We start from the raw sequence: 20999 nt of genomic DNA, 5'->3' as shown, positions 1-20999 counted from the left end.
AATAATAATAATAATAATAATAATAATAATAATAATAATTAATAATTTATTATTCATACCCCACCCATCTGGCTGGGCTTCCCCAGCCACTCTGGGCGGCTTCCAACAAAATATTAAAATACTGCAATACATCAAACATTAAAGGATCCCCTAAACAGGGCTGCCTTCAGATGTCTTCTAAAAGTCTGGTAGTTGTTGTTCTTTTTGACATCTGGTGGGAGGGTGTTCCCCAGGGAGGGCGCCACTACCGAGTAGGCCCTCTGCCTGGTTCCTTGTAACTTGGCTTCTCGCAGTGAGGGAACCGCCAGAAGGCCCTCGGCACTGGACCTCAGTGTCTGGGTAGAATGATGGGGGTGGAGACGCTCCTTCAGATATACTGGACCGAGGTTATTATAAAATCCAAAGTCATTATCCTTATTTGTGTGTTTAAATTAGCAGTCTTAGTGATCATTATAAAGGCATATATCTTGAGACAGAAGCCTGGCCACAAAAATGCAACCATGTACTGTAAGTCAGTCAAGACTTCAAGTTCTTTATTTAGATTGTTATCATTTTGGTGATTAATCCTATTATTGCTTTAAAAACAAATGAACACCAAAAACAGAATTATCTTCAGACTTGCAGAAAGTTCCAATGGTAAAATTCCTGATCTCTTTTACATAGGAAACAGGTGGATAAATCTTTAGCTTTTTGTGCCTTGCTGAGTCAGAAACCTGGGAAAGAATTAATCGGTCAAAGGTTTTTGTTCTTGAAGAAACTGCAGCTGTTGTCGGGTGTAACTGTTCACCCACATAGTGGTTTGGGCTGAATTGCTTTCCATTGACTGAACTGGAAGTGCACTAGACCAGAAGATCAGGTGCCAGAAATGATCAAACTAAAGCATTTCATACTTATGGCACTGACCCATCTTTTGAGCTCCTCTCTCCTTCCAGTCCCACCCACCAGCCTCTACCCCATGCCATACTTTGCATGTCTCCACTTTATCCCTTATGAATTCCACAAAGTCAATTTGTACAATGTTGGTGTCACAGAGGAATTCACTTAAAAAGCTTCTCTGTGCCAGGGACAATAGGCAGCATTCCATATGGCATCTACCCAGGCCAGATCAGGAGAGTGGGGGTGGTAAAAGAGGGGCACATGCTGCAGGCAGCAGATCCTCCAAGTCTCCCTATTTTCCAGGGACAGTCATGGATTTACAGAAGCTGTCCCAGTTTCTGATTTGATCCCGGAGTGTTTTCCTTAGGAGGTCCCTATTTTCATTGGAGAAATACTGGAGGGTATAGTGGCAGCAGGTGAGGAGTGGCAGCAAACAGCAAACTACCTCCTCCCTTTTTCATACCTGTAGCAATGCAGAAGTGAGTCCTTTTGAAATGGGCTTCTTTAGAGGGTTCGTACTCTGCTCAGGGGTTGGGGAGGAAAGGAACAGCTAGCTAGGACAGGAAGGCGCGCAGGGAGGAGCAGAGTTGCCAAAGAGAGCAGCAGCAGGGGAAAAAAATCAGCCAGCAAGGTGACACAGATATTTATGGAAATCCCCAACTTGTATACCGATGCATACTGCCGTCAACAGTGGAGATAGAATACAGTGGTCACTGAAGGTCTTAAACTCCCTGAATTTATCCAATTCTCTTTTGAAAGCCACATGGAAGCTTTTCCAGAGGCTTCCATTGGGCACCCTGAACATGCAAACAATACACTTATTATAGCCACTTTCCTGCTACCACACTGGATACTTATGCTCTGTTTACAGGTAGGTAGCTGTGTTGGTCTGCCGTAGTCGAAACAAAATAAACAAATTCCTTACAGTAGCACCGTAGAGACCAACTAAGTTTGTTATTGGTATGAGCTTTCATGTGCATGTATCTGAAGAAGTGTGCATGTACACGAAAGCTCATACCAATAACAAACTTAGTTGGTCTCTAAGGTGCTACTGCAGCATTTTTTTATTATTTTGCTCTGCTCTGTGTTTGTGCGCTTGCTGCAGCTCTCATTTTTGGGAGCAGTGAACTACTACGCTGTCAGCTACTTTCCAGTAGCTGAGCAGTATTTCCCTACGAGTCTTATCTCACTTCCTTCGGCCTCAGAGAGAAATAATCAGCCATGCACTTTTTCTTATAACAAGCAGCTTTCAACTTTTTTTTAGTGCAGCTAATTCCCAACAATTGAGAAAAGACAGCAGCCAAAAAGGGAGCAGCCAAATAGCATTATTTTAAGTACCAAACAATGCAAAACACAATGTTGTTACATTCTGGTATGGCAAAGGCCCTTTTTGTCAAGCTATTAATTTGTACTTGATCTTTGGGCAAGCAAGGTAAGGCAGCTATTAAGGCAAGAATGATTTCAGCTACTTGAGGAATTTTTTAAAAGACAACAATAAACGAAACCTAGGAAATCCCCTGGCTAGACCTACCAGCTTTAGGAATGTTCGTCACATTGCCTGGAGCACACAAAGTAGCACGAAGAACATGCCAGACAAAGATAACATTGTCTGTGCTTTCCACTGCATTAAGAGATGTGTCATAAACACCCAGGTGACCTACCTAGCCATGTGCTTGAGCATATTTGTCCAAAGAGCAAACCAAAGAACTTTAAAAACAGCAACATTTCGCTTCATACAAGAGGAAAAGATTGAGTTAATATGCTGTTGTTTATAACTGGAGGCTTTACAAAGCAAAGAAACCAGCACCTGCAGCGGTGGAGTACTGAAAATGAAATAAGAGGTTGAAAAGAAAAGATCCGTCATAGTTTCTTCATGATAGACAACCCCAGCATGTAATGCTTTGCTGTGATCCATATATGAGAGAGAGAGAATAAATAGCTTCACTGACAGCACATCAAGGACTTTCTTTTTAAAACTGGGACTTGCAAAAGCAGGGGATCAGTCTTGGTGAGTTATAGTATTATTGTCACCCTACATGAATGTGGTTACCAGTGCTGATTCCTGATCATTGATACCAGTTTGGACATCACCCTTGAAGAAAATAGTTCTTTTCAGATGCTGTAGGAATGTGCTACAGGACACAATAGCCATTGTTTGGCACTGTGGGGACAACAAGACCCAAAGGGAATTGGTCCTCTTCCTACCTCCCTTCACATATTGTGATCCAAGAGTCAGCAGAAGCCTGTGCAAGGACTTTGGCTTGTGCACTGGGGCTTCCTCCCTCTCCTCCCCACATATGCCCTCTTCACACACACACCCAAAATTTGGCCCTGAGTGGGTCAGGGGAAACCCCAGGACAATGCATGGGGGTTGAGGGGGGCTGTAATATACAGTTACTGATTGTCATGAATTGACAGCACAACGGGGAGAAGAAAGAGGATCCCATTGAGGGGTGTAGCTGGGACAGGGACACACTGAGGCAAGGTGGGGGTGGGGAAGGAGAGGTTGGTGTAGGAAGTACTCATGATGTGATATGTTAATTTGTGTCTGTACAGAAATTCAGCACTCATGCTATCTATCTAACCAAATAATCAAGGCTCAGGAACTAATTTCTCCCTTGACCCCATTACTTTATTCACTATGCAACCCTGAAGAGTCTACTCTGATATTTACACATTGTATAATGAAGATAATGTATTATTTCTTAAACCCTTTCCAATTTTTAGGATTCTTTCACTAACAAAAAATTAAAAATGAAAGCCCGCAGAGGAGTGTATATTTGTACTCTTCTTTCTTTTAGAATTGGATTCACCATTCTTGTCTCCATTACTTCCTTTAGCAATGTTTGAAAAGCCATTCCAAGGCCGTGAAGTCTTAGTCAAGCGTAATGTATAATAGGTGCTTGAACATCACAAGATTGTGTAAGTCATGTCTGTAAAATCCAAAGTTAGAATTTCTAAAATCCAAAGTTTGAATTTCTAAAACTTCAAAGGCCACAGTGTAATATTTTTGCCTGCCAAATAGTTATGTTACCAGGAGATGGCAGCACTTTATATAAACACAACCTGTATATCAAGCTGTTTTCTAAAACAGCATAAGAAGGACTCTTCTCTGCCGTTCATCCAGCAGTGCTTCAGTGTCCCAGGTGTCCAGGATGGAGCAGTGTGTTGGGTGGCTAAAAGAAACAGTGCATCAGATCACTGGAAAAGACTGGAGCAACTATAATTATAAGGGCAAAGTCCCCACGCTCTACACTAGGAGTGAGGAACTTTTTATTTAATCTAGCCTTGCTGGCCGCCTGTCAATCACCTGGCGTCACAATAACATCAGCAGAAAGGGGGGGTGTCATCAGCAGATAGGGCACTTTGATGTTCCAAAATTAACTGATGTGCTGTGGAGCCAAAGCCTGGTTTTTGCAGGCATCAGTTGCATGAGCAATTTAACCATGGAAAACTCACTAGCACAGCTGATCTAGTAGACTTTTGTTCTACTCTCCACTAGCACTTTAAGACTCCTGATTGTGCATCTCTCCCTGCTCCACACGTATAACCACGTATGACCATCAGGTGTGGGGCAGGTATACATGGCTTGACAGAAATAGCCTTGTGGGCCAAATTTGGCCTGAAAGCCTGAGATTCACCACCCGTACTCTAAACTGCTGCTAAATATGAGTCTTTCTGCCACTTGGAGAAGTTATACTGTCGGCAAATCCTTCTCTTTTACTGTAAGCCCATGCATGGTGATTTAATCTCATTTTCCCATGAAACAGTTCTTGTACGAAAACCTGCCATTTACCACAATAGAGCAAATCCTTTAACAATCTATCGTTTATGTGGTAGTTACTGAGATTTCTGTATGATGACTGTTTCACACATGCAAATATATGTGAAATATAATTTTTATTTTTAGAGTTGAAAGGCAGGATATAATTGCTTAAGTTCTTTACTAGCTTGAAATTCATATATTGTCATTATCAGGTGTATGTACACATTAAGAAAATAATAATAATACAATAGAAAGAAACACTGGAACACAGTATTCTCACAGGCAGGAGGGTCATTTTCCTCTCTACCCTTTATGAGTGAGCCCCATGCCTTTCATAAAGGTAAAGGTAAAGGGACCCCTGACCATTAGGTCCAGTCGTGACCGACTCTGGGGTTGCGGCGCTCATCTCGCTTTATTGGCCGAGGGAGCCGGCGTACAGCTTCCGGGTCATGTGGCCAGCATGACGAAGCCGCTTCTGGCAAACCAGAGCAGCGCATGGAAACGCCGTTTACCTTCCTGCCGGAGCAGTACCTATTCATCTCCTTGCCCTTTGACATGCTTTCGAACTGCTAGGTTGGCAGGAGCAGGGACCGAGCAACGGGAGCTCACCCTGTCGTGGGGATTCGAACCGCCGACCTTCTGATCGGCAAGCCCTGGGCTCAGTGGTTTAACCCACAGCACCACCCGCGTCCCATGCCTTTCATATGTGGGCACAAATGGCCCCAGAAGGATTAGGTGGAACTAACAGCACCCACAGGTCAGTGAAGTAGTCCTTGGGACTGCACATGACAAGCATATGTCTGCCTGTGGTTTAGTGAGTCTACACTTTGTGCTGGCAGGTTTGCTATATGCTGATAACATTCAATAATTCCTTCCCTCTTTGTCTTTACCAAGCCTTGTAATCTCCTGTCCAGTGATCTAGCTACCCACAGCTCATGCACTAATATGTGCTACTTCATTAAATCAGAATCCAACCAAAAGTGCTTGTGGCTTTCAGCTCTTGTCATGCTTAAGGAGTGTTGCTGAATGATGAATTTTAAGGATCCACTTTCTAGTCCTGAAATCCTGTGAATTACATTGCCACTTTAGGGAGGCTTACTCAATAGGACTTATTTCTGAGTAAGCATGTATCTTATTACAATGCACATCATATGATACATACGTTCAAGCAGTCATTATTTTCTCATCCCTGACCCTGATCACCCACTGCCCTGTTTCTCCTTATTTGTGCAATTGAAGAATGTCATATTCACATTTTAGGGCAAGTTGTCAGGAGTTGACATTATGCTAGGTATAAGCTCCCTCCCATCTAGAGAACCCAACTGGGATCTGGGAAGAGAATAACTGGCAGGTAATGGATGCCTCTCACCTCTCTTAATGTATTTATTTATTATATCTATCTAGCTCCCTTCCCCCCAAAGGAGCTCAAGATGATAATACAACATACTGGTAGTTCATTAACAAACATCAACAACACTTCCATGCTGACTCACAAACACCCACCTACAGTTCTTTGCTCTCCTATGGTTGCTCCTCTTTATTGTTGAGGCCGCATAGTAGCGTGTACGGGGTAAAGGGAAGTAAATTGGTACAGGCTTCTGATTTGGATTGGGGCACTATGACTTCCTTTTCTTCAGAACTGATGCGGACAGATTAAGCATGCATATAACATTAAATGTAAGTAGTGCACAGCCCGTCATTCCACACACCGTAGCTTCTGAGGAATACACACACACACACACACACAGCACCCTAATATATTATTTCTCTAAGCAAAATAGCAAATGCCCTTCTGACTTTTAAATTAGTAGAAGACAAGCTGCCACTTCCTGCCAAGGTCGTGGGTTTGATCGCCATGCAGGCCACCTGCATATTCCTGCATTGCAGAGGGTTCATCTTCAGCTACAGAAACCTCTGGGTCCAACTCTATGATTCCATGATTTTGAAGCCATTGTACTGTGACTCATATATGTAAACTAAAAACGCTCTTCAGTTTGCTTGCTTACTTTCTTGTGTTCCCCCCCCCCTACGCCCCCTGCTTCTTTCCCCTTATGATTACTCGGCTTGTGTTTACCAAGGGTGAGGATGTGATTTTTCAATCTGAATATGGCATGTCACTGCACCTTGCTACAAGCAGCCTAGGGAACCATTTGAGAGACGTTGTGAGTCATATTTCCTCCAACAGTCATCTTTAGGATTTGTGGAGTAAACTCCCTTGCATATAAAGCTATTAACTCTTGAAATCATATGTTGGTAACTGGACGGGGGCAGAGTTCAGAGGGAGCTGCAACTGGGGTCAACCTTAAGGGTGGGTGAATCCGTCAATGTGAGTTTCTCGTTTTTCCAGTCTTCCACATTTCCACGTCAGTTTGTGATTTTATTTTTAGTCCTTATGGAAATTCAGCAACATTTCTGTTCACCATTTCCACATATAGTTACATTTTATCCTCTTTTGGTACCCATTAGTTGGCTGGGAACCTGCACTTCAAAATTCAGAGAGATGCCAATTTTGAAGGATGTATGTATTTCAGTTCTCTTATTGTTTTGGAATGTGCAAATTAGTTAAGTTTGCCTTTCACTTGTAAATGAATCAGATTTCTCTCTTCTCCCAAGTCAGCACCCAGTTGTCTGTGGTGGGTCTGTATTATAGCCAGCCTAAGACTCTTTGCTGCCTGAGGAGGAGCAAATAGCACTCCATCCCCTCCAGTCAAAGCACAGAGCACCCAAGCCTAGCCAAGTCTGAACCAGTAAATTCCACATGCATCGCTCCATCACCCTGGCAGCACAAAGACAACAATAATATATTAAATAACTAACTATCTTCTGCCCTTTCATGACATCCAGCTCAGGGCTGCCTTAGGTAGGCTTAGCTCTGTGCCACAATAGAAAAGTTACCTCTACACATAATATATTCAGCTATTCAAAAATTAGCCACTTATTTACCTTCCTGGCCTGAAAGCTTTGCTGTTGTTTTTTAAACAGACCATTTCTTCCTTCCTTCCTTCCTTCCTTTCTTTCTTTCTTTCTTTCTTTCTTTCTTTCTTTCCTGGTCAGATGTCAATCTTATTTGCATGTCTGGCTATTTTCTTTTGCCAGTGAAGAGCAATGTGAAATTTGTCCCCTTTTCTGCTCCATTTCTTCTCTTCTATACTCCCTGCCACTTCCTCTCAGGGAATCAAAAGAACCCACAGTATTTGCAGCAGTGGAACGTATTTATTTATTTCTTTGTTTGATTATTTAGCCATTTTTGAACTGTCCCTTCACCAAAAACGTTCACAGGGCACTTAATTTTTTTAAAAAAGCAAGAAAGTAATTGTAAAGATATAGCCCACATTTAAGAAAAACATTGAATCAATTCTCATAAATTACACAAATGGCATAATTAAAAACACGGTGGCCAAGCAGATGCCTGAGGAAAAACCACAAGCATGACCTGAGGACAAGAGCACTCTCCCCTCCTGTGGTTTCCAGCAAATGGTATTCAGAAACATTACTGCCTCCAACTGTGGAGGCAGAGCATAGCCATCATGACTAGTAGCCTTCAAAAGTACTCTCCTCCATGAATTTGTCTAATCCTCCTTTAACTCCATCTAGGTATATGGCCACCACTGTTTCCTGTGAGTACAAATTCCATTGTTAAACAATGTGCTTCCCGATGGAGAACTTTCCTTTATCTGTCTGGAATCTTCTGATATTCCGCTTCATTGGATGCCCATGAGTTCTAGTGTTGGGAGGCAGGGGGTTTCTCTATCCACGTTCTCCATGCCATGAATAATTTTAATTGCAAATTGGTTTGTTTGTTTTTTATAGTAAAGTGCATTGCGAGTCATTAGTTGGGTATAAATATAGCCAATGACGAAAGCATGAGTGAATGAATGCTTAGCAGGAGTACCATAGAAAGGAAATGGCTTGCAGTGAAAGGGGTTTTCCTCCCAAATGATCCACTGAGTGTCCTGACTTCACCATGACTCCTACTCATGCCTAATCAGATAAATTCAGGCTCTTAATGCAGGGAAGAGTAGTTATCATCTGAAGGGCATAGCTCTCACCATTCAGGTAACAGGTGAGTCAAGGCCTCTAGCCTGGGAAAGGGACATAAATAGCATTGTAATATAGCAGCTGACTGGAGCTTAATGTTGGGGGGGTGAGCTAAAATAGCAGGGATATTGTTTCAGATGTCAGTTGGGGATGAGACAAAGGTTTTCAGGAAGTTGTGCTTCAGCAAAATCTAAAATCCTGCTCTTTGATTCGTTCAGGGATATATTTAAAGTGTGTGAGAGTGAAAGAGAGCACATTTTTGTTTCATATAGTCAGTGCTTTTTTCCTTAAAAAATGTTTAGAGGTACCCTCATTTTCTTACTCATATTGAAATACTGCCCCACGATGAGGCCAAACTTAAATTCACAAAATGTTTAGAGGTATGCGTACCCCCAGGGGAAAAGCACTGCATATAGTTATCGTGAGATGTTAAGCAAAGAGACTTGTGCCTTTGATGTGCTTAGCACACCAAACAGGCCCCAAAATCCCCATAAGGTGAGGAATATGCTAGTCTGCCACACACAAAAATATATTGTGTGGCCCAATAGTACTGCTCCCACAGAGGGCGCCTTGCCCTCTCCTCACCAGTGTATCTGCACGATGTACTGCTCAGGCTTTTCTCATCTGTTTGAGGGTAATTCCATCTCTCTGCCAAGTATGATGGGTAGCTCTTCTGAGGCATTACCTCACCTCAGAAGAGACCGTCTGCTGTGCATCTTCTAATTAACAGGGACAACCAGAATACCGGCATGCAGAAACAGAAAAGGGTAGTCTCCTTTGAGGCAGGGCTGGCTCAACCATTAGACGCAATGTTGTGCTTGCCTCAGGCAGCAGATGCTGTGGGGAGGGGCAGTGGCAAGGTGTTGGAGGACACAGCTGTGTGTGCCCCACAACTTGCCTTGCATACCCCTAAACTAGCCTGCTGTCCTCAGTTGCAGCAGAAGACACTGGCCGTGTATTAAAGTAAGATTAAAATGCCAGTTCAGTCAGCTTCTGAACACAGTATGTAGGGGTGTCATCCTGTCCTTTGCCTCAGGCAGCAAAATGTCCTGGGCCAGATAATTATTACAAGGAGGCACTCTAAATGTGAATGTTTTCAGCTGTAAGAATAAAATGTGCCCTAGGTTTCCCATTTCTATTTTCTGTTTCAGAAAACAGTGCCCCTCGGTTATCAGAAAAGTGGGGATATTTTATTTATTTATAAAAAAAAATTGTATACCACTATTTCACAGAAAAATATAAAAGTGGTTTACAATATTACATAAAATTATACCGTAAAAACCACATGAAAAAATGAAATCAGAATTGAAATCAAACATCAGTTAAGTATTGTGGAAAGATGTGTTCTTAATTCCTGCATAGACTTGGCAGAATAAAAATGTTTTCATAATAATATTAATAATAACAATTTATTATTTATACACCACCCATCTGGCTGGGTTTCTCCAGCCACTCTGGTTGGATCCCAACAGAATATTAAAAACACAATAAAACACCAAACATTAATGCAGGTGTTTAGAGGTTGAAATAGAAGGTGCTTGCTGAATCTCTCTTAGCAGAGTATTCCACAATACTGGGCCAATGACACTAAAGGCTTGGTTTCTTGTTGTCAAATGAGCCTCTCAAACAGGGGCAACCCTGTGATAACCCTATGAATGACATGGAAAATTCAGAGATTCTAAATGCATAGTGACTGCTGCGGTCAGATGAACAGAAGGTCTAAACTATAAATGCAGAGAACCCTCCATTTGGTTGGTTATAGCTTTATCCAAAGCAGAAAAGAGTAGATGCTCTGGCACAGCTCTAGCAACAAACACACAACACATGCTGTGTGGTTTATTGGAAAGCTTTTTTTAAAGCGTGAAAAATTGGAGACGGTAAGATGCTCCTTTGCTAGGAACTGCCACTCCTCTCTGTGGGTTGGATTACAAGATTGATTGAAACTATTTTGCAAACAGTATGCCACATATATTCAGCAATGATGCAAATGTTGCCCCCAAGTGATACTTTCAATTAATACGTTACATAGAATGTCAGGAGGGATAAAGTTTTATCAGTTGTGGAAAATTAAATGGAGATTTCCTGATAAATAATAGTTTTCCTAACAACATGAAACTTGACATTTCTTGCTGCTTCCCTAAGTCAGAAGGGCATGGTACTAGGAGAAGCAGTATGTGAGAGTGGGGCAGGGGACATCAGTGAGCTTATTGTATAAGCAAGACAGCAAAACTGAACTCAAAAGTTCATTTCAAATTCACCCTTATATGCACAAAATATGTTTTTTTGTCTAGGCCAAAATTGTGCAGTCAATTTCCAGATAAAAATCCATCAATCAACCACGTGATCTTGGCCTATGCACATAGGATGCTATGCATATAGGTCTCTTCAAAGATCTATGGTCAGCAGAGATAAGTCTAGTGCACCTGCTCCATGCACAGGGCCAAATTAGGCCTTTCCAGTATTGCATAACCCAGCCCTTTCATGTCTTAATCTGCATAATTTGAGAGATGACTAAAATGGAATCTATTTATTCACTCTTACATTTGACCAAAGGTCTGTAAATGGTTCACATGGAAGGTCCTTTCACAGGCCAAGCAGAAGGTATGATTCCTCTCTTTCTCAGGGACACTGACAGAGGGATACACTTATACCAGGCCCCAGACACTTAGCTTTTATTTAAATAAATAAAAAAGTCAATTGAACATTGCTAACAAAAGTTAGAAAGCAAATTGTGGAGGCAATTCTAAAGCTTCAGCATGTGACAGGCAGCACCATAGCTAAGGACACTTAATCACTGTTTTTAAGCAATCAGAGGAAGAAATGCTGACTATCTCTCCTGGGGAGGGCTTCCAGTTCAGCATGGGGATGGGAAAAGGAGAAGCTTGTTGTTGCTGTTAGCCTGACACTGGACAGACTGGATTATGTTAGTTTAAGTACTTTCTTTCATGTCCACATTGTTTCATTCATTCCCAAAGTATGCTTTCTTTACAGAATAAAACACAAATTTGACAGGTGGGTAGGGCACATGTCATTATGACACATGTTGGCTAGGTGGGCTGCCCCAACTACCTGTCAGAATCCATGCAAAACATTCTTTGAAGCAGCATGCCCTATCCTTTAAACATTGCTTGAGTAATGTTAAAAGGAGCGGTTGCTGCTTCAAAGAGCACTTTTGCAAAGAGCTTTAAGACAGCTCCCATGTTCCCATCTGGGCCTTCTCAATACTTGAAAAACCTTTAAAGGGGAAGCTGTTTCAAAGAGTGATTTGCAAAGGGCTTTAATACAGCACCCCTCCTCTGTCTGCGATTCCAAAGGTCTGAGACATCAATAGTAAAACATTTTTAAAAGCAATTTGTGAACAGCTAATACATTCTATGAACAGTAATCTCAGAGACTCAGGAACAGTGTATTTCAGCCATCAAATGCCTGGGTAAATAGAAAGATTTTTAAATTATGCATGAAAGTCAATGAGAGGCAGCTGCACCTCACTAGGGAAGGCATTCCACAAACAGGGAACAGGCACTGAAAAGGCCCTGTCATGAGCTAATACCTACCATGCAGCCCAGAGTGGCTTCACCACCACCAAGGCGTCACCTGCCGATCAAAGGGTGTGAGATAGTTGATACTGGTGAGCGTGCACACAAAATGGCACAAGAGTTGATTTCCCATGCTGCTTGTGTGAGTATGTAAATCTCATAAATATGTGAGAGGAGTCTTTCCCAGCCAAAAAAGGTCTGTCTCAGCCATGCAGAGAGAAACCTCCACACACACACAAAACCCCACTGATGTAAAATAGCTTCTATTCTGCTTGATGTCCCTGACATCAAGGGCCTTAGCCAACCAACATTTTTAGTAAGCTTAGTGATTATATTTCAAAATGTATTCCAGCAAGCTGACATTCAGATGTGTCTCATAATAGTTTTTACTTTTTAGCCACACACATTTGCTTTTGCTCTTTTTATCCCTTTAATGCAAAGTTCAACATTCTCTGCAAATTTAATCACAACTTCCAACATTGCTGGTTAGGATTACACAGTGGTGACATATACTTTTTTCCCTTTTTAGAACTGGTTTTACAAGGTTCATATCCAACAAGGAAGTTGAGGAAAAAATGGGATTTATACACCTCCACTCCAGGTATTTTACCCAAATTATTCTACCATTCAATTAACGTAGGGAACATGTTTGAAAAACGATATTGGGCCTTTATATCAACTCTAAAGGCACTATATTCCAACATTCATGGGTTCCTAATGAGCTCTGTAAGGCTAAGTGTGTGGATTAAAAACAGCAACCAGGAACTCAGGACTGTACCTGTATGAATTCCCCCACCTTCTTCTGACTATATACCTGTCTTCCTTATAAGGGAAACAAGGAAGTAAGATAAAGAATTCCATAACCATGCTGATAGCCCTTAGGCACAGCTTGCAGTTCACCTATCCAGGTGGCACACTGTATTGTTGCCTTGTTTATGTTAATGTAGTATTCTGGTAACTGAGAATATTTCTTCTAAAACCTGCCTGGACTGGAGTTCTCAATCTTCAAGTTCTCATAAAGTTTCTGCACTGGGCTCATTACGCTGGACATAATTAATTAATTTTGATATGTTTTGTATGTGCAGCCAGATCTGAAAGCGAATGGGGATTGAATTGCTTTGCCTTTTTTTCCTATTCCTGCAAAGAATTAACTATGTACAAGGTAAGGCTCACAGGTGATGTATTAACTTTTGGAAAAATGTCCTATCCTGCTCTTTTAGAAACTTTTTTTAAACGAGTATACGAGTCCTGTTATGCATGCAGCTTTCTACTTGACTATCGTGTAGCTGTTTTGTACTGAGTTTCGTTCCTGTTACCGAGGCTATGTATGGAATGTAATCCTAAGGACTGCTTAATTTTACAAATGAATAGTGTGAGAATTTACACTGCATCTGTGATTCTGTTATGTTTTATAGAACCTAATACATTTTTAACTTACAGCACAAATAAATATCCAGAAAAGTAGCAGCAGTAGAAAATGTCTGGTGCACAAAGAGCCGATGATCCAGCTGAATCAGGAATGATAGAGATCAAGTACATGAAACACAATGACTGATTCATACAAAAAAAAATTTTTACAAATCTTTCTTTTTGCCAGTTGTCACCTTGGGAAAAGCTGGATATTCATTTCAGTCAAGACTGTGCTTCAATGTAATTTTGTTTTATAATGACTTCAATTTCACGGCACTTTTTGGTCACCGTTTTGAATATCGAAAGACATTCAGTTCAAAGGGTGGAAAGGGTACACTGGCAGGCTGTGTTTGGTGAGGTTGGAACAATACCCAGAACATTTTGTTATCTGCCATAATTATGCTGTGTTCTGATCTATTATATTTCCTTGATTTTTATATGCAGGGAATTGTAATCCAGGGAGTGCAGTGAATTGTAAAGAGTGTTTGCTTTCTGGACCGCATTGTGGATGGTGCTTTCAAGAGGTAAAGTGAATTATCTGAAATATTTTAAAGAAACACCAGTACTTGAAGTTGGTATGAAAAGAGTCTGTCCAACTCTCTGCTCTGATTCTAATCCTGCCCTGAGGGAAGAAATTCAGAAGCTGAATCAAAAGATTTATTTCAGAACCTAAGGGCTTGAGCACACCCAGTAAAATATTTGACTTCTTTTTAAGTAGGTGGTCCCCAGCCCTAAACCCTAATCTACCACACAAACTAGGTTGTTTAAATTCCCCTTCATTTCAAAAAATAGTCTGATGTGTGGCATAGAGAGCTGCCGCTTGAGAAACACAAATCCAAAGCATTTATTAGATTTCTAGCAAAAAGAGGCCTTGTGTATTAATAGCATAGAAAAGTATTTTCCTAAGGATTGCTCAGTGTATACATTTTCTGAGATTTTGCAGAATTTTTGGCAAAAAAGAAATGTGGTGACAGAAACAGAGAGATGGATAAATGACATGAAGCAAAGGCCCATTGGTAAGAAGATATAACACAAATCTATCTGGAAGGGAAAGGGAACTATGTTTCAGAACCCACCTAAAGAAAAAATGTGTAGATCTAGTAAGAGCAATCCATGGGCAGAAACAGGATTGACCCGAAACTCTTCATTGACAGACAGGGGGCAAATGCCCCCTTAAGGCAAGGTGCTTAGTACTCATGGCTAGCCAAGTCATATTGGTGCTTAAAGAAAAAAACCCAAAAAGTCCACTCCACCCTGCTCCTGGCAGTTAATAATAATAATAATAATAATAATAATAATAATAATAATGCACTTACTTAGAAACTGTCATTCAAGGCCAAAGGTACTAATTTTCTGCAATTCTGAGCATGTACAATTCCGCATAGAACTCGATATGCGGCACAATATTTGCATTCTTCACAAACTCAGCTTTTGCTTCCAAAGAAAAAGAGGAGTGCAATTATTATTATTATTATTATTATTAAATTGAAAGAAAATGGTTGACCTTTCATGACCTTCCTCACTATGCCTAATGATAGGGCCGGCCAAGGCAGAAAATATGCTTTGAATTTGTTCTTGGAGCAAAAAATTTCACACACTGCAACAACTACATGAAAAGATCTACTGAGTGGCCCCTCTAGACTCTTAATGTACAGTCTGCATGTTTTCAAATGCCTGTCCACAGTTAAGAGAACTTGAACCTCAGTCATGGACCAGCCACAGCTAAGAATTTTACAGTGTAATCCAATATGTAGCAGCTCAAAAGTATATCTCGTTGAGTTCAGTGGAGCTTACTGCTTGGCAAATGGGTATAGGATTATAACCTTAAAGTGCTGTCTACTTTGATGGGGAGATTTGGCCATGTGGTTAACATTCAGGCATCAAAATCAAAAGGAATTGAATGTGCTTAACGTAGACTGAATTGCACTCCTCCTTTTCTTTGGAAGCAAAAGCTGAGTTTGTGAGGAACGCAAATATTGTGCCACGTATCGAGTTCTATGCAGAATTGTACATGCTCAGAATTGCAGAAAATTAGTACCTTTGGCCTTGAATGGCAGTTTCTAAGTAACTGCATCAGACATTATTTTCACAACATATACAGTACTTAGAGAAAACAGTCTGTGAAACTATTTCTTGTATTCAGAAGTTTCCAATGAAGAAATTATGTTCTACTGTGCATCAATGTTCCATTGTCTGGATTTTCTTGGAATATCCCAAACCTTTATATTTTTGTTTGTTCCTGAAAGTGAACTAAAATATTCACTTTCAGAATACTCCTCATTTTGTATGGGATGGCATTCTGAGAAAGAACTAGAAACCTCATTGATTAAGCAAAGAGAGGGGAGAAGCAGCATATCAGTTCCTCGGTTTCTTCTATACAGCATTTCAAACTTTTAAAACTGCCAGTGGTTTTTAAAAAAAAATCTGTACAACTATGCGTAAGCAAATGCTACAGGTACATGTGCATAAAATTAGCATTTAAGCATACACAAATGCTGAATTTTCATGAAAATGCTTTTTAAAAGCAGATAATTGCGAATTATTGTGGCGGGGTACAGAACTGAATATAAGATTGGGAAAATGAAAACGGAGGGAAACCAGAATTAACAGGTTCATCCATCTCTAATCCAACTAGACCAATGCTTTTCCCCCTCAAAAAATGCATGTAAATTGTTAATGGTCTTGGCAGACCACTTAATTATTTTTCCACCTGTTGTAGTTCACTGTGTTAGATGCTATTTGATTTTTAAGTGTACCTCAATGGCTTCTTTTATTTATTGCACTGGAATTTATTGGATTATATTTTGCATTTCATAGAACTTGAATTGTCATGAAATATAAAAAGCAATAAAAATGTTTTAAAAAATAAATAAAAAGCCTGCTTGCTTTGGAAAAACATTGGAATCAGTCCAGTCAAGTGCAGATTCAGTGATGTTTGTAAAGGAGCCTCCCTGGATTCAACAAAGCTTTCCCAGGCACAACACAAGTGTAGGCAATGGAAGTCTCATCTGAAACATTTGCTTTGTGTTGAATATCAAGCCTGAGGAATAGTTGTGTGAATAGCTGGTGACTTTTAGTTAATCCCCAAAAAGACACTAAACTATTGTTTTTGTTTGCATTTTTTTTCCTTATCGTTTTTTCTTATCGTTTTCTTCTATCGTATTGCCTTTCCTTTTCCTTTTTCTTCTTTCCCCCTACCTCTTTTTTTGTGTCTACAATCACCAGCACAGACCGTTGGCTAAAAATACTGAGTCTAAGCATCCTTAAAATATGGGCTGACGTGGTAATGCATCTTTCTTTTTTTGAAAAGTCAGCAGATTCAGAGTGTTTTTCTGGAGATGATCATTTGCTTTTGTCTCTAAGCATTTCATAGCAGTAGGTGATTTTTATATATACTGATTTGGCTGTGAAAGCTTGGTTGCCAAATTAAAAATAAGCCAACATCCCCTTTGAATATATTAATAAACTAAGTTTGGTTTTCATGGAAATATGAGGAATAGCAGTCTTTCGAGAAATGATGTTGAAGACGGAAGCGCTGAAAAGTCTGTATTCATACTGTTCTGGTATATTCTTGGGGAGGACTGCAAAGGCAGATCTTATATTTGTAGATTTAAAATAGCCATGATCTATTATTTATTCAGTTGCCCTACCTGAAATTACATGACTGGAGGGGGTAAATGTGCTTAAGACAGTTTTGGTTTTTTTTAATGGTTGGCAAATATATGGCAATCACAGAGACTTGTCCAATTCAGAACTTTCACGTGATTCATTTGGGCAGTAGAACAAAAATGGCCCACTCAGAAGCTCTCTTTGTAAGTTGCTTGAATAAAGAGGAAAAGTGAATATAGAGGGACTGTGGGCTGCACTTTTGACCCACCCGCTATGGCACATGATTCCCCAGCCCAGCCACCACTATACAAGTGTTAGTATAGCTGTCTGAGGCAGGCAAACCTTCAGGCAGTTGCTCAAGATCCATGGAAACCTTTGTACAAAGGGGTAAAAGTGCAAAGGCATCCCTGCCATAGATGACCATGCTAACACATGGATGGCATGGGTGAGACTTGGGGGGGGAGCCTTACATCAGGGAACTGGGTCAGATGTGCAGCCCCACAATCCCACTCTACATGCTTTTCATTTTCACATCAGCAACTAGAAGAGTAAAAGCTAATGGAAGTTTAGAGATGGTAGTCTCTAGAACCACCATCACCTCATCTAACATTAACACAGGAATGGCTCTATTTTCACTTAGCACACTCTTTTTTCTTTCTTTTTTTGATATTATTGTTATTTCTGAACTTTGAAACACTTACACAATTTACTTTAAAAATTACAAGGATAAAAATATATTACAAAAAACATATTCCTCCTTCTTTAGAATGATTCCTGAGAATATACCCCAACTCACCCTTCTCAACACGGAAGAGGTTATATCAGAATTGGTTTTTCCCCAGTGACTTTTCTAGAAAAGGCCTGTAAGTGGACTGCTGGGTCACACTTATGCTTGCTATCAGATCCTTCAAAAAATCCTAAACTGATGACATAATTGGACAAACTATTATTTTTCAAATGATTGCATGCTTATCATTTCAGATCTATTTCCAGCTTCCTTAAATTATTATATGTCATGCGATATTTCACAAAAAAGGAAACCATAATATATGAAAGTTATTAATTTTGTCAAATTATCTTTTTCTAATTATCACATCTTTTTTTCCTCCTAATTTAGCCACAAGCTATTTATCCATTTTGAGATAGAGGGCATATAAGACACTTCCCAATTACCCAAAGTCTCGCTGTTAATAAGAAACAACAAATAGTCAATAATGTTATCCAATTGATTTCATTTGTTTCCCTTAGATCACCCAATAGAATTATTATTGAGTCTAATTGTAACTGGTCCCTTTGACATTTTGCATGTAACAAAGTAGTTGTTAAAAATATTTTTGTGCTAGGATAACCCCATCATACTATGGGTAGCATTTGAAAGGGACTTGCAAGGTGGAAATGGCTTCTCCTGCCAGCTTCAGTTTATTTGCAAAAGACACCATTGTGTGTCAAGGCTTTATAAGACAGCAAAGAAATACATTTTTAAATGATTTCAAAACTTCCCCCTTGGGTAAACAGCAGTTTTTGAATGCAAGTACTGTACAGGAAAGGCATTTGGAATGCTATACTGGCTCATATTTTCATCTATTCCAATATGCCTTCTTTAGTTATGATGCCTCAAAATGCACTCAGCACACAATGTTTGTTCAATGACCCAGCCTTAGTCTTGACTTGCAGTTTCTGGCAATCAGAATTTTTGCATATCTTGAGAACTAGATGCACATCATCATTTTGGGCAGAGACTCGGTGACCACAAATTCTATTCTCTGTAATGTGTATTAAATTATATAGTGCTGAAAATATTGGTGATGGGTGTAATGGAATGTATGACTATGACATTATAAGCAATGACTCTACTGCATTGATTTTTTTCCTGCTTAATGAGTGTGCATCCTTGTTGCTGGAAGGGTAAGGTGCAGGAGAAAGAGACTAATCTATTGAAAAAGTCAATTATAAGTACACTCCTTTTGCACACAACAGTTTCAAAGTAGATCATAGTTGCACTGTTCTCCTGCATATCCCTACTCACAAATAGGGATTTGTGACATAACTTATATAGAAAATATTATGCTATGCCTTCAGTCATTTGCAGAATTGGCATCATATTGTGTTGCATTACACTCTGTTCTTGCACTCTTTGTTTCTTATAGAATTTTACTGATCCATCTGAAATTCTTAGAAGGTGTGGCACTCCTGAAGAGCTTATTTCAAAAGGATGCCAATTGAATTTCATTGAATTTCCTACTTCTGAAGTGGTAATTCACAAAAACAAGCCTCTTAGTGAAGGGCCACAGGAAAACAACTCAGATGTTACACAGATTTCTCCTCAAAAGCTAACTATCCTACTGCGGCCAGGTAAGTTGTATTGTTCACAAATGCTATTTTTTAAAAATCATTTTGTAGCTTTGTACATAGCTTCCATTTGTTCATATTAAATATCAGGATGTGAGATGTGACATATTTAGGTTGCAATCCTAAACTTGCTTACCAGAGTTGTGCTGAACTTAGAGGAATTCACCTCTGAGGAAACATATTTAGGCTTCTTAAAAATGAAAGTTATGAAAGAACACTTAGTAAAGATGTGTAAGGTTGATGAGCTTCTGGGAAGTCCCGCCCCTGCCCCACCCCACCCCCCCAAGTATCTGTGCAGGGGAAGATTTATTTCCTTGTATTTCTTCTATTGCAACATTCACATGGCACAAAAGCAGCATTTTTTTAAAGGACTCACCCTGTTTTTCTGATTGTAAATTATTTTAACTAATTTTAAAATTGTGCTTTTAAATTGCTGTAATCAGCCCTGGGAACTAACGGTGAAGGATAGGTAAGAAATATAAAGAATTAAGAATTTCCACCGAAATCATCTAAAATCATATCTCCCCAACATTTGTAAGAGTGTTACAGATAGAGGTCAATTGTTTGTTTGTTTCCTAAAGGCTTGGAAATGATCACAGCACATTTTATAAATAAATTTGGTAATTGTACTCCACAGCAGCAGTGGCAGTTGGTGAAAGCTGTAGCTGAGATCACATAAACCAACCTTCATATGTAACTGCCTCACACTATTCACAGGCTTCAGATGAATCTCCAGGATAATGATCGGTGGGATTCAACTAATGAGTCCCATCAGCAGAAAACACACATAGATTTTGGCTTGCTCAGTGGAGCTTTCCTCCCATGAGCCCCCTGAAATTTGCTTGAATTCTTCCCATTGAGAAATTAGCATAACCAACATGCTACTTTTTGTTGGCTTTTGCCTACTCAGACAGTTTTCCTATCTATGCTTTTCACACGTGGCTCTTATACTGCTTTGTCAACTTTCTTAAATTACCATAAATATGGAATCAGGGCCAGATCTCAATATTATCTTTTATAATTCATGTAGCACTATCAGTGTGCATGGCACCACACACCATCCCTGCCGAAACTTCACTTACTGAGGTCGTGTGGCTGTGGCTTCTGACAAGATCGCAAGAGAGCCTAGCAAAATCACACAAAGGCCTCTTGCAAGATCTTGCCGCAACCCAGAAGCCACCACAACCACTTCTTCTCACTTGTCTGGCACTAGGGGGGCATGCCTGTCGAGGTGCCCATAGAGGTGCTCCTTGGATTCTGCTACCTGAGGCGCTCCCCCAGTCTGCCTAATTGACAGACCAGCCCTGCAGCTAACACAAGAGGAGCCAACACATTTTTTATTCTTTGTGAGAGCTACTATCAGATGGGGGTGACGCGGCCGGGGTTGGCGCAAGCCGGGGCGCTGCAAGGCCCTG

At 40.2% G+C, this 20999-nt stretch overlaps 1 protein-coding gene across 2 annotated transcripts in view; it reads left to right on the top strand.

The window, feature by feature from the left end:
* ITGB6 (integrin subunit beta 6) overlaps positions 1-20999 on the top strand; it is a 64263-nt gene that overhangs the window by 14812 nt on the left and 28452 nt on the right. Inside the window, exons 3-6 of one of the 2 annotated variants that reach the window (XM_082198158.1) lie at positions 12746-12817; positions 13302-13378; positions 14071-14150; positions 19383-19587. In XM_082198158.1, the coding sequence (XP_082054284.1) occupies positions 13318-13378; positions 14071-14150; positions 19383-19587 (346 nt within the window). In that variant the 5' untranslated portion in view covers positions 12746-12817; positions 13302-13317. The remainder of the gene's footprint in view (positions 1-12745; positions 12818-13301; positions 13379-14070; positions 14151-19382; positions 19588-20999) is intronic. The other variant, XM_082198159.1, reaches the window with a different exon arrangement.

The sequence above is a fragment of the Podarcis vaucheri genome (assembly GCF_965113315.1).
Source record: "Podarcis vaucheri genome assembly, chromosome: 1".
Taxonomy (NCBI): Eukaryota; Metazoa; Chordata; class Lepidosauria; order Squamata; family Lacertidae; genus Podarcis; species Podarcis vaucheri.
This window is presented reverse-complemented; position numbering and strand designations above follow the sequence as displayed.